Source organism: Quercus suber, unplaced genomic scaffold, assembly GCF_002906115.3.
Source record: "Quercus suber isolate HL8 unplaced genomic scaffold, Cork oak 2.0 scaffold_322, whole genome shotgun sequence".
In the NCBI taxonomy this organism is placed as follows: Eukaryota; Viridiplantae; Streptophyta; class Magnoliopsida; order Fagales; family Fagaceae; genus Quercus; species Quercus suber.
The window spans coordinates 485,045-499,155 of record NW_027069776.1 but is presented as its reverse complement, the minus strand read 5'-3'; the positions used below and the strand labels follow the sequence as shown (position 1 = coordinate 499,155).

Sequence of the window (14,111 nt, the reverse complement as noted above, 5' to 3'; positions counted from 1 at the left end):
TATGCCGAAGCATACAGGTGTCATACATGATTGGCGGGCAACAGTGGTGAAATGGTTATTTATGCCTTTCTCTTAGGATTTTCTAGTCCTACCCGTTAAAAAGAGTGATATGAGTGTTAAGTTTTAAGAAATAACTTAATCTTATTCATCACAAATAAGAGCCACAAAGCTCACTTGCTTAGTTGTGCATAGAGATGCTCATCTAAGCTACAAGAGATACAAAGTTTAGAAACTTTGTTTCAATGGCCATCCAAGGTACACAAGTACCAAAGTACACAAACACACACTGTTTTTGTATTTTTCTGATTTTTCCTTTTTATTTTTATTTTGAAAACAAAACCAAATAAAAACTAAACAATCAAACAAAAATAGATAAACAACATGTATGCATGAAAGAAAGATGCATATGCATGAAAACATGATAGAAATATGCAGATGCATGAAAGCATGATTCCAAGAACAGATAAGAAATCAAGCAAGAAAGTCCTACTTTAGATAGAAAGAATTAAAGCAGAGGACAAACAAAAAAGACAATTAAGTCTTAGGCTTCTTTCTCACCCACACAGCACGAGTCTTTGGCCGTGAAGATGAAAAGGCACGTGTCCTAGTATGTCTACTAAAGGGCATAGAAGAAATAAAATTCTCCTGAAATTGAGTTAAAAAGCTCAAAGTTTTTAATAACTCTCCAAACAAAGGTGTAGGTCCTTGAGAGGAAACCTGTAACCGTTTGGACAATTACTTATGAGGATACAACTTAAAGCAATTAGGACGAATGTGTCTAGAAACACCACAGTGGTGACAAACATGAGGTCTAACAAAGGATTTAGAATTAGACAAATCAGTTTTAGATTTCATACCTTTATTACCTTTCTCAGATTGTGGCACAAAGATAGTCCTTGATCCAGAAGCCGTGGACGAGGAGGGGCTGGAGGAAACAGCATATCCTAAGCCAGTCTTATCAGAACTAGGCTTTTGAGCACTCAAGACCTTATCAAGCTTTGCACTAGACATCCTCTCTATTTGAGTTCTAGCTTGACTAAACTCAACCTCAAGATTCTTGACATTCTCTTATAATGAGGTGTTCTCTACAACAAGAGTCTCAACTAACCTTGTAGTCTCATCTAGCTTGACTAATAGATCAGCTTTTTCAGTTTTTACCTTATTAAGCTCTTTTCTACAAAGATGAGAAGTCTTTTCAGATTTTATAAACTCAGTGCATAGCTTGTCATAGGCTTCCTGAACGGTCATCTTCTTAGTTACTTCATCATCAGAAGAATCCTCACTGTCACTAGCACTCTCCACAATCACCTTATCGGTTGTGGCAGCAAAGGCCATAACTTGACGACATTCGTCCACAAACTCATCAGAAGAGTCATCCTTAGTATCACTCTAGGTAGCAACCAACCCTTTATCTTTTGACTCCTTGGTCTTTTCCTTCATGAGGTAGTTTGGGCACTCTATCCTCATATGACCAAAACCTTTGCACTCATGGCATTGAATAAGGGGTTTTTCATTCTTGCCCTTCCTAGAGGATTTAGGTTTCCTAAGAGGTTTGCCCTTATCCTTTTTCCTGAACTGAAGAAGCTTGATAATCTCATCAGTTATGAATGATAGATCCTCATCCTCATTATCATCTTCATCTTCATCTTCGCTTTCAGAGTCCTCAATCTCTTCCTCTATACCCTTAAGAGCCAAGTTTTTACTCTTTCCACCTTTTCCCATTGAGCCCAATCCCATCTCATAAGTTTGAAGGTTCCCTACAAGCTCAATCAAAGGAATTTGATCAATGTCCTTAACTTCTTCAATGGCAATGATCTTAGCATGGAATCTTTCAGGTAAGGACCTAAGGATTTTTCTAACAATTTTGGATTCTGCAATACATTCTCCAAGGTTGAAAGCAGAATTCACAGTATCCTTGAGTTTGGCATAGATCTCATCAAAGGTCTCATCCTCCTCCATCCTTATTTCTTCAAAACTACTAGTGAGTTGTTGAAGCTTCACAGTCTTTACTGCCTTGGTACCTTCATAGGTGGTCTCAAGAATGGTCTATACTTCCTTGGCAACTTCCGTGGATGATATTTTCTTGAATTCCTCATTAGTCACCCCACAGAACAAAGCATTCAAGGCCCTACTATTAAAATCTACAGCTACAATTGTTGCATCATCCTAATCCACAGGTGCTTCCTTCGGCTTAATCCAGCTAACTTCAACAGCTTGCCATACCTGTTTACCTAGAGCCTGCAAAAAAACTTTCATATGAACTTTCCAGTATGCATAATTAGTTCCATCAAATAAAGGAGGTATAAATAAAGATTGTCCTCTATCCATGACAATAGGGGTCAATGGATCACACTCAGGAAATTAATCCAATCAGAGTGAACCTGCTCTGATACCACTTGTTGGAAAATTTAGACCCCGATTGATAGAATTAACAAGTTTTAAACCCAAGTTGTTAATTATATTTATTATGAATCAAACTTGTTAAAACAAACAAACATCAATATCATGTCAAAATCATGCAGCGGAAAAAATAAATAAGACAAGATATGATGACCCAGGAAAACCAATGAAACCAACCAGTTTCACAGTAAAAAACCTGGGGGGAAACTTTCCCGAAAACCAATCCACTATAGTAAAGAGAAGTTTCAGATCTAGTACAAAACCTTTGTCCCTAGACTCTACAATCCCCATAGATGAACTCACAGCAGAAACCTTCTACCGCTTCAGAACCTCTGAACTCTTCAATATATGAATGCCACCCTTTTTGCTGTTGCACGGATCCCAGTATGTGACTAACTCCTTTGCATGAATCCCAGTACGTGACTCACTCACCAACTTGAAGAAGATGTTGGCTGCAAAGTTCTTCACTTCATCAACAATGAAGATTAAGAAGCAGTTGGTTACAAAACTCAAAGGCGCAAAGACGCAGTAACTTCTTTTAGAGAGAATAAGGCATTGATCACCTTTTGCATATGTTCTCCTTGTATTCTCTTATGTGACTGCCTCTAAAATAAGCCTTATATAGGTCTAGGGTTGTGAGAAAAGAAACCCTACACAAATATATAAGCCTGGCCCAAAAACAGAAATCTGAATTCCCATAACCTCGACAGATAGTAGCTATCGAGGAGGCGTCGAGAAGGTGTCGAGATTTAATGAATCTTGACAGATAGCAGCTATCGAGGAGATGTCGAGAAGGTGTCGAGGAGACAGAAACTTTCTCGATCGATCGACAAGCTATCGAGAAGCTATCGAGATTGCGATAAGCATCAGCTGAAGATCTCGACAGATAGCCAAGTGTCGAGGAGCTATCGAGAAGCTATCGAGCTATCTATCCGCAAGTGTCGAGATATCTGTCCAGCTTTATTGAACACCTTTTCTTCACTTGTTTCTTGGTCCAATCTTCATGACTTTAATACTAGACTTGAACAACATGTTTCTTCAAGTATTAAACACAACTAAGATCTACCCAAATATAAGTAAAGTGCGTTTTGTCAAAGGATTAACCAACTACATAAAATATGTCCTTAACACCAAGCATCATGTGCAAGCAAGGCTTCAAGAAATCTCCAAAGTCTTCGCCTCAACCATCCACCCCACCCTAAGGTCATGCTCTACCTTCTAGTCACCTCCCTCACCAAATCACATCAAAATTAATGTGGATGCGGCTTTAAACTCATCCAAAACTGCTCTAGATGTGGTTGCTTGAAATCACCATGGAAAGGTGCTCTTCGTTTGAGGAAAAGTGCACCAGCTCTGCCCCCCTTTACAAGTAAAAGCGTTGGTACTTCTTTGGGCTGTCCATCTCGCCATCCAAAACCATTGGTGCTTTGTCATATTCAAGGGAGACTAAAAAATCTGCATTGATGCTTTGAACCACCTTGATCATACTCCCAGATGGACTCTAAACACTATCATTAGCAATATTAGTAACTTATCTTCCTGTTTTTCTTCTTATAATTTCTGTTGGGTTCATAGGAGCAACAACTCTGCAGCCCATGTAACTGCTAGATTTGCCCTTAACTTATGCAAACGTTTTGTTTTTCTAAAGGTATGCTCCCCCTTGCCATTGAGGCAGCTTGTAAAGGAGATACTCCTGCTTGTTTTCCTCCATAGTTTCTTTGAATGAATATGCAGTTTATTAAAAAAAAAAAAAAGATTTCTAAGAGCCAACTTTTATTATATAATAAGTATATGATATGATATATACTTTCACAACTGCTAATATGGTTTTTCTTTTATGTTATGATTGAAGTGATATCACTATTATTTGAGTTTATTACTTATATCATTTTTATTTTACATCAATTAAAATTTATCATTTCAACAATTGTAAATATTATACTACCTTCGTCCCACTTTGTTTGTCCTTTATTCCATTTTGGAATGTCCCAAAATATTGTTCTGTTTCTAAAAATAAAAGTCATTAATTTACTAATGCTCATATTATACCCTATTTTATTAATAATTCAATTTTTTGATAAATTTATTTAAGGGTAATCTTGGAAACTTATATAATTTTAAAAGGTAAACAAAACAATAAATAATGTTCTCTTAAAAAGTTTGACTTTTCAAATAGGACAAACAAAGTGGAACGGAGGGAGTATATGCTTAGACTTTTTTTTTTTTTCCCTCTTTCTTTAGATATTCTAAGTTCAAGAGTGATTTTAGCAATACTACAAATTTTACTATATATATTTTACCACTAATGTCTTATTAATCATAAAAAAATTTAATTTAACATTAATTTATTATATGTTTAAAGTAACATAATCACATTCTTTATCACATCATTTTATTAGTTTTTTGTTGTAAATTTTATACTAGCGTTAGAGTTTTTTGAGTTCTGACTCATATTTTTAGATGAGCAATGTTAGGACACCGTTAATTTCTTAATCTTTATCATTATTTCTAGAAAAATTATATGTTCACAATATTTTCACAACACTTTCACAATAAAGCAAATGTGGTAAGTTGTTACTTGTTGTTATGTGTTGGCAAAAAAGTAATTTAAGTTGTGAATTCAAATTAGAACTAATAAGTGGATTTCAGTTAACTCAACTGGTAAAGTCTCTTGTTGTCGAATAAAAGATCTGGAGTTCTATTCCCGCCTATACCAAAAACCAATTGGTTTCTTGGTCTGATAATAAATGACAATCATAGGAAGCAAACGTCATAAGTTGAAATTCTACCTCTGAAAGCCAAAAAAAAAAAAAAAAAAAAAAAAAAAACCCAATAACAACTTACTACCTAAAATTTATTGTGAAAATAAAGTGAACGGAGCACTTCTTTCATTTCTAAAGGGTAATATAGCCCACAAGATTCAAATCCACACTATCTCCATACGAGAGAAGCAAATGTGCCAAATATAAGTACTTTGGTAGTTAGAATTATTGATCTTAATGTATTAGTTGCATTTTAACGATAGTATTGTAATTTGGATTGTACTTAATGCTTGTACATAGAGAGCTAACATTATAAAAATATAAAAAATGCCACGTTATTTAATTTTTGAATACCTTTTAAATTAGTAAGTTCTAGTTAGCTTAATTAATAAAAAATTTTGTGATTGAATAAGGGATTTGAAGTTTGATCCCTATTTATACCAAAAATCAATTGATGTCTTAGTCTAAAGATAAAAAATAATAATCAAGAGCCTCATAGGTTGAAAATATCTCTAAATAATAATAATAAATAAAAAAAAACATTTTTAGATTTGTAACACTTGATATATCAATTTCAAATTATTGAAATGATTCTTTTCTGATTATGAATGTAACTAGTTGGATCTTTAAATAACTTTCCTTTAACTGGGGATGTTGTATATTAGCTTCGTTATTTATTTTATGGAAATATGGCATTTACTTTCGTCCATGTATATTTTTTCTTTTTTCTTTTTTACTGAAATAACCTCTTATGTGCTTTCATTTTATTTATTTATTTTTAAGTATATGTAAACCATATCAATGTACGTGTTATACAGAAGGGGAAAAAAAAAAACATGTTTCAGAAAAAGAATAATGGAGTTGGTTTTTGTTGTAATATGGCCTATACACGAGCTCAACAACAATAGGTTAAGAAATGAAATGAAAATAGCTCTTTGGAAAATGTTTTTCTATGCTAAAATGTATTTCAGTCCAACTTTATTTTATTTATAATTTTTTTGAGAGATAGTTTTTAACCTATAATGTCCGCTCTTGATTATTGCTCTTTATCATCATATCAAGACACCAATTAAAAATTGGTGTAGGTTAGGATCAAACCCTCAATCTCTTATTATTAAAAGGTTACAATGTTGTCAATTTTATGTTTATAAGCTATTAAAAACTCTATATACGTGATACATTACAAAGTTGATGTAATATGCAATAAAATGAAAGACAACTAGAAAAGTGAAAATGATGAATTTTTAATTTTAAACATTTCAGTTAACTCAACTGGTAAAGTTTTTTGTTGTCGAATAAGAGATACGAGGTTCGATCCTCACTTATGCCAAAAACTAATTGATGTCTTGGTCTAATGAGCAATTATCAAGAGTGAACGACTTAAGTTGAAATTATCTCTAAATTTTTTTAAAACATTTAAAGATTGAAGCTGCAACTTTTTAAATTAGATAAATGATAATTAGGGGTGGCAAAATAAGCCCAAACTCATTTGGTTGCCCAAACTCACCCACTTTAATTGAATCTAAACTCACCCAATTATTAGTTGGCTTAAATGGGCATCAACCTAATTAGACCCAGTAATTATTGGGTTTTAACTAAAAATCCAATGAGACCCATTTAACCCAAAAACAATATACCCAAATTTAACCCAGCTCTTACCATTAATAAAAATAAAAAAAGAAAAAAGAAAAAAGAAAAAAAGACCTCAAATGTTTCAGAGTTTCAAGGATTTCATTTTCTTTCATTTTCTCATCCTCCTAACATTCTCTCTCTCTCTCTCTCTCTCTCTCTCTCTCTCTCTCTCTCTCTCTCTCTCTTTTAGCGTTTTGGAGTGCTTTCAGTGCCAATTTTCGAGTTGTAAACAAAACGAAGCTGTATCCTTTGGCTTTTCCGATGGTTTTGTACACGAAGAGAGCGAATCCTCTGGATCTCCCGGTGGTGGAGTCAAATCCGATTGGTCTGGTCTCGATCTTACTGAATTTGGTTTCAGATCTGCCATCCAACAGAGTGTTGCTACTATTCTTGGCCGAAGCTGAGCCAGAAGAGCTAGAGCTTGAGCTTGAAGTGAGTGCACCATTGGCCACTAAGCCACGAGTTCACAAGGGAGAGACTAGTGAGGCCAGATTGAGCTCACAAAAATCGGGCTTGTTCTCATCGCAACTTAGTGAGTCATGGAGCCGAGTGAGTAAGGAGTCAAAGCTAGAAATTTCTTGTATGGGTTTTGCAGCATGCGACATGTCGTGCAACTAGTTTGTGAAGAAATGTTATAAATTGTAATTGGTGGGTGTGAGAGTTCGATTCTTTTAGCAATTGTTTGTGTTAAGAATACAAAGAATGAGTTATGTAATAGTAGAGAGAGTGTGAGGAAGAAAATTGTTATCAGAATCTGATCTCCATCGCTGTAATCCTGATCCTGTTTTGGTGATTTGTTTGGTTGCTGAGAAAGTGCAGGAAATGGAAGCTAAATGCTTAATAAATTAGGCCCCTTTTTATGTTAAAAAAAAAATTGTTGTTTAGATGGTGTTGTTTGCATGTCAAGAAAGTGTGGCAAAATAAAAGGAGAAGGATGATCCAATTTGAAGCGATTTTCTTTTCAAGCTTGTAGTTGTATCTTTTGTTTAATCTGATTTTTTGGGAAAGGAGAGTGGAGTGAGTGGAAAAGGAAATCCAAGAAAGTGATGAGGTTTTCACTTTAATGGCATTTTGGTAATTTTAATAATTGGATAAGTTAGGGTTTACTCATAATAATTGGGTTGAGTTGGATTTGGGTTATAAGCAATTAGTTAAATGAGTTTTAATGGGTAAATGAGTTTTATATACCCAACCCAATTATGCCCACCTCAAACTCACTCATTTGACACCCCTAAATTGATAATCAAACTTCGATCAAATGTTTGAGATAAAAAAGAATAATTTAGCCTGTTTTTCTATAAAGAGCATTAATTTTGAGAAACCTATAAAGAGCATCAATATATAGTCAACCAATAAATCCATCCTTTAAAACATGCATTCTTTTTTGCTGAATTAAAACATGCATTCTTGTACCTTGACAAGATCGCTTACCTGATTTTTTATTACTAATTAATTTTCATTAATTGTGACAATATAGTTCCTTAATTATGATAGTTTGTTCACCTAAATAAATAATGAAACTTTGTGTTGTGGCATTAGTTTTTGAGTTTAATGTAATAAAATATTATAAACCATCAATAGGCAGTTGTGTTAATTTGACAACCATCAAGAGGAATTTAAATTGCATATGAAGAAACATCATAAAGCATGCAGTTGCTGTCTAGCTTCTCTCGTACCAAATAGTGGTAAAAATTCTTGATAAAATGAATTATTTAAATTATATGCAAGTACAATTCCCTACTCATACATGATCTTGGTTCCAAGTTTGTGAATTCGCAGATTTTGCAAAAAATTATTTCAAATATGATATATTAATATATGCACCCAGACTGAATTGAATCGTCATCCTCCACTATTTATACAAAAAAAAAATGAAAATAATGATATCCACGTTTCAACTTTCAATAGTTTAATATAATTTGTCTTTGTCAATACATTGTCGAACTTCAAATAAAGTTATCTGTATTTCATACATGGAATATTAAATTTGGATGTCCATTTACATTTTTTTATTTTTTGTTTTATTTATTGAGGCCTCTTTGGTAGTGTGGTTTAACAATATGTTTTCAATTTTTAAACAATATTACACACATTTTCACACATTTTTTCATCCATACATATTTTAAAAATATATAAATAACATTACCAAACGACCTCTCAATTATTCCAACATTTGAAGATTACAATAAATGGTGTTTCATAAACCGTATTCGATGTTTTTTTGAGAATATACATGTAGTCGATTCAATAAACTTAAAAGACATGTCCTAAATGGTAAATACGGAGGTATCAAATTCAATCTATTCCACACTATTGTATTATGAAAATATTTGGAAATATTTGGGATGTCTTAAAATAGTTTGGTTTAAAATTGACATATCATTTTCCTTATATTAAAAAAAAAAAAAAATTGAAGCTAGATCGTGTTCATCACGCATCTTGGAGAAAACGTGGGTTGTGTTGAAAGTAATTCCACGTGGAAAATGGAAAAGACAAGGCTGCACCGCCAGGTCTAAGTTAAGGTAGGCTGACGTGGCCAGAAAAAGTGGTGGTCACCATTGAATATGCGGTGGGTGTGCATCATACACGATACATTTACAAAGCACATGGCCTAAATCTTCTGGAAAATAAGTATTAAGGCTATCCAAACAAATTATTTAAGGGAATACGGTTTCCCTGTCCCACGTGGGGTCAATAGTACCCAAACAAATTATTTGGGGGACAATTTAACAAACGCTTTGTCACCATTTGTTCGTCCGATGAAAATAGTTAGGGATATTATTATTATTGCATTCCTTTTTCTTTTTTTTTCTTTTTTGAGAAGCTAGGATATTGCCTTCTAAAAAAAAATATAGAATGTTTTAGTATATGATTTACCAAGTAAAATTACTGTTTAATGTGACATGAGTAAAAATGTGAACAAATATTACTGTCATATGTGACTTTATTTAGTAAAAAAAAAAATGTAACTTTATAATTTATCGCTCCATTTGTTTTAATGAAAAATCTTATATGAAGATAATTTTTCAAGTTTTCTACTATTTGTTAAAATAAAAAAAAAAAAAAACCAAAGGAAAACTATTTTTGGTTAACATAAAAAACATGACTTATTTTTTAGAGATTGTTTATTTAAAAAAAAATATATATATATATCTCATAACAAGCTAAATAAGAAAAATTATGAGACCTTTTCTAACACATCTAAAGTAGCTATCAAACATAGGAAAATGAGATAATTTATAGATTTTTTATTATTATTATAGAAAAATGAATTATTTTCTAGAAAACTTTAATGTCGAAACAAACAAAATGTATATATTGTTATCTAATTTATGATTTCATTTTTTTTTTCTTCTACTTGTTAATTGCACTTTTCTTCTTGAACTATTGGGTACACTTACAATAAAGGTTTGTAAATTAATTGAGTTGTTTATGAACATCTAGAGTTCAACTTGGATAAATGTTATTTTCTGTTTATTTGTTTAGCAAACGAGTGAAACTCAAGCTCACGTTTAATTAGCTCGATTTTTTTTAACAAGTTAAGCTTAAAAATAATAATGTTTTAGTGGACAAGTTAGTGAACTCATGAGGCTCAATTTAAAAATATATTTATATAGGCTTAAGAGAAAATATGTAAGTTTAAAAATAAGTTCATATGATGTCAAATTATTATTTATAGTTTAAATATAATATAAGTAGTTCATTTTTAGTAATTAAATATAGTTTTTAACAATACAAGGATGGAAAATCTAATTTTTATAAATTCATAAATAAAAATTATTCTATCTAATTAACTCAAATAATGAAATTTCATTTATAATTAGTTATTAATTATTAGCATGGATCTATGAAAGGATAAAAGATTTTAGTCCTAATTTTACTATAGATAAGAAAAAAAAAGTTAATAAAGTAACTCATGAACAAGGTTGAGTTTGTTCGACAAGGAAATAAACTAAGTTTTAACATTTAATATTGTATGGTGATGAACTCTAGCTCAATTCGTGTTCAAAATAAAATTAAATATACATTCCTGAGCTTTCAATATTAGGCTCAACTTGAATCATTTACAACTATAATTAACTTCAATGCTTTGATTGTCATGTTAACTAAAGTCATTTGCTTTAACAATTGATCTTCATTTTTTAATTGGCTTTAATAGTTGATTTTCATTCTTTAATTGGTTTTTTTTAATTATTGTTTTTGTTAAATTACCGATTATCCCAAAAGTTTAAACTATTAAAAAATGATGAATTTAATCACTTAACCATAATTCTATCAATTTTAGTTTCTTATCTTTGGATGATGGTGAGTTCATTGGTCTTTTATTTTTTTTCTTTGTCTTTTCAAATTTTGTATTCTTGCTTTTTTTTTTTCCCCTTTCCTTTAGGAGGAGGATGAGTTCATAATTTATTGTTTAGAGAATTGGAGGTAGGATCCGAAACAATCATGTATAAGAAATCTAAATAGAAGTTCAAATTCTATTGTCCCTTATTGTACTCCAAGAGCAACGCCTCATCCTCTCATGGGTTATTATGTTAAATTACAACGATCTTACCCATTACCCTATTTGCTCATCTTTGACAATGTTTTAGCAATTGTTAGATGTGGCATATGTAAGTGTAGTGGAAATTGGGATGTGACTGCAAATTAAATTAGAAAATGGGTCAGGGAGGGACAGAGGAAGTCATCGTCGAGAGGGTCATCTTGTTCGCTAGAAGCCGAAAGTAGCAGATCTTGTTCGCTAAATTGATGTTTTGGGGGAGATTTTGCTTGGATCTTGTTCGCAGACGACGCAGCTCCTTCTTCCTCTTTGTTTCTTCACTGCTTCTTCTTTCGTTCTTCATGGTCTCCTGAGTCCTGCCTTCAGTTTAAAGTAGATGACTTTTTTCAACTTTATTTTTGCTTTTTAGTTTGGTGAGCCTAGCACGTGTGACATGACAAGGCCTTGGAAAATTTCCATCTCATTCTGACTCATTGCCCCTCCCAACGTGACATGATGGAGAAGTGGAAGAGCCTAGCACGTGTGACATGATGGAGAAGTGGATGATGACAAAAATGAGTTTGAAAGTTTCTGACTCATTGTCCCTTCCAACGTGAATTGTTTATCATCATTATTATTATTATTATTATTATTAAGTTGGATTTTGAAACATTATAATAAAATTAGTGATATAAAAATGCATTAAAAAAAGTATTTATTTAGATTATTTTAGTCAATTTTTTTATTTTTACTAATTTAGTATTTTTATTTATATTTAAAATAATTATTAAATTAGTTATGACGTCATCACGGTTCGACCCCGGTTCGACCTTAAAAACCTTGAACCTCTCCCTTCTACGGTTCAATGAACGGTCCGGGTCTGAAAACCTTGAATACAACCCCAACAAATTTGTTAAGTTCCCAAGAGAAGATGGAATATTCCCAAAGAAATTATTTTGAGATAAATCCAAATATTGTAATTTCTGAAGGTTTCCAATTATAGAGGGAATGTTGCCTGAAAATTTATTGTTCCACATTTCTATGTCCTCAAGGTTTATCAGATTTCCTATCACATTAGGAATCTTTCCAAATATTTTGTTATTATTCAAATAGAAAAAGGTCAAAGTAGTTGAGAAGTTGCCAATGCATTCGGGCAACTTTCCCCCAAAGTTGTTGGTATTAATCTCCAAATCTCTTAGATTGGTGGAATTTGTCAAAGAACAAAGAAAACTCAAATTATTTGCTCCTCCATTTCCAAGATGGTTTTGGGTTATGGAAAACAACGTCATTTTATTTAGCTTCTCTAATGAAGGAACCCTTCCAGTGAGTTTATTACCACCCAAATTCAATGTAAATAGATTCGAGGCATTAGATATTGAAACAGGGATAGATCCAATAAATTGGTCGTTGCTTAGGGTAAATGTTTCTAAATTTGGTAAGGTGATACCTATATCCGACGGAAGATGCCCTTGGATTTGGTTATTTCCTACATCAATAATTCTCATTGAAGAGATATTGAAGAATAAGGGATGAATTGTACCAGACAACGTATTTGAATCCACACCAAAGATTTCAAGTTTGATTAATTGGCCTAAAGAATCAGGGATACTCCCACCCAAGTTATTATAAGCTGCAGAAAACCCTTCTAGAGATGATAAGTTTCCAAAACAAGGTGGGATAATTCCTGTCAGATTATTTTTATGAATAGCAAATGTTTGAAGCTTTGACAAGGTGCCAAGCTTTGTGGGGATTTCTCCAACCAGATTATTAACAGCCACATGAAACACTCTGAGGTTGGCACAACTGGATAAATTGCTAGGAATTGTTCCAGTTATTGTGTTATTGTTCAATAGCAAGACTTGTAGTCTGTGCAAACGGCCAATTTCTGGAGAAATTTCATTATAAAAGCTATTGTTTTCAAGGTTTAGCTTCCACAAAAAACTTAAATTTCCAACATTTGGGGATATAGAGCCTACCAGTTTTTGAGATTGCAAGTCCAACACAATGACCCTTTGATGTCGGCGACCACAAGAAACACCTTTCCATTGGCAGAAGTGGATGCTATCATTCCAAGAGCTCATCACCCCAAGCGGATCATCACTAATCTTGGATTTGAATTCAAGCAGTGCCAACCGGTCCGTCTCATTATTCCCGCCAACCACAGAGGTGAGAAACAGGCCAGAGCACCAGAGAAGAATAAATGTGCGCATGGATAAAGATGAGGATGGTGGAGCAGAACTTAGGTGTGAACAAAGCCCCATTCAAAGTGGTTGAAAAGGCTTTCGCGTAACTAAAATGTTGGCTAAACTAGGACTTTGAAATGGTACAACTGTGTGTTTGGTTGCTTTGCAGCTCAAGAAGAAGCATATTTAGAGCATCTCCAGCAGTTTCGGTAAAGCCAAATTTAGACCACCAAATGACACTATTCATCTCTCCAGCAGCTTCTCCATACGCACAGGTTCTCTAAATTATTTTTTGAAGTTGCTACAGTAATTCTCTTAATTTAGAGACCACTGTAGCAACTTCAAACCATTATTTTATCTTAAAAAAATATCCAGCTGAATAAAAAAAATTCTTTCTCTTTCCTCCTCTCTTCTTTGTTCATCTGTGTCCCTCTCAAACGGTAACACAATCAACACAAACACAGTAACAGATCAAGAACATGAAAAAATAAAAATTTAATTAGAACAACAAATCTAAAATAAAAACAAAAACAACAAATCAAGAGCATGAAAGCCTATCTAAGCTCCATTGCAACAACAAAGTGAATCAGAACAAGATTAAAAAAAAAAAAGAAAAAAAGAAAAAAAAAAAAAAGATAGGCGAAGGCCATGTCG

At 32.8% G+C, this 14,111-nt stretch overlaps 1 protein-coding gene across 1 annotated transcript; it reads right to left on the bottom strand.

Annotated features, from left to right (window-relative positions):
* Window positions 1-2,166: 2,166 nt before the first annotated feature.
* On the bottom strand, window positions 2,167-13,484 carry LOC112032896 (LRR receptor-like serine/threonine-protein kinase EFR). The gene is made up of 2 exons (XM_065782954.1): window positions 12,114-13,484; window positions 2,167-2,238 (listed from the first exon to the last, which is right to left on the bottom strand). Exons 1-2 carry the CDS (start codon window positions 13,482-13,484, stop codon window positions 2,167-2,169), a joined length of 1,443 nt encoding a protein of 480 aa, XP_065639026.1.
* Between the last annotated feature and the right edge of the window lie 627 nt (window positions 13,485-14,111).

Coding starts and splice junctions, on each gene's coding strand:
- LOC112032896 (XM_065782954.1), bottom strand. CDS start 13,484: ATGCGCACATTTATTCTTCTCTGGTGCTCTGGCCTGTTTCTCACCTCT. Junction 2,239..12,113: donor GTAGAAGGGAGAGGTTCAAG/GTTTTTAAGGTC, acceptor GTTTTTTTGCAG/GCTCTAGGTAAACAGGTATG.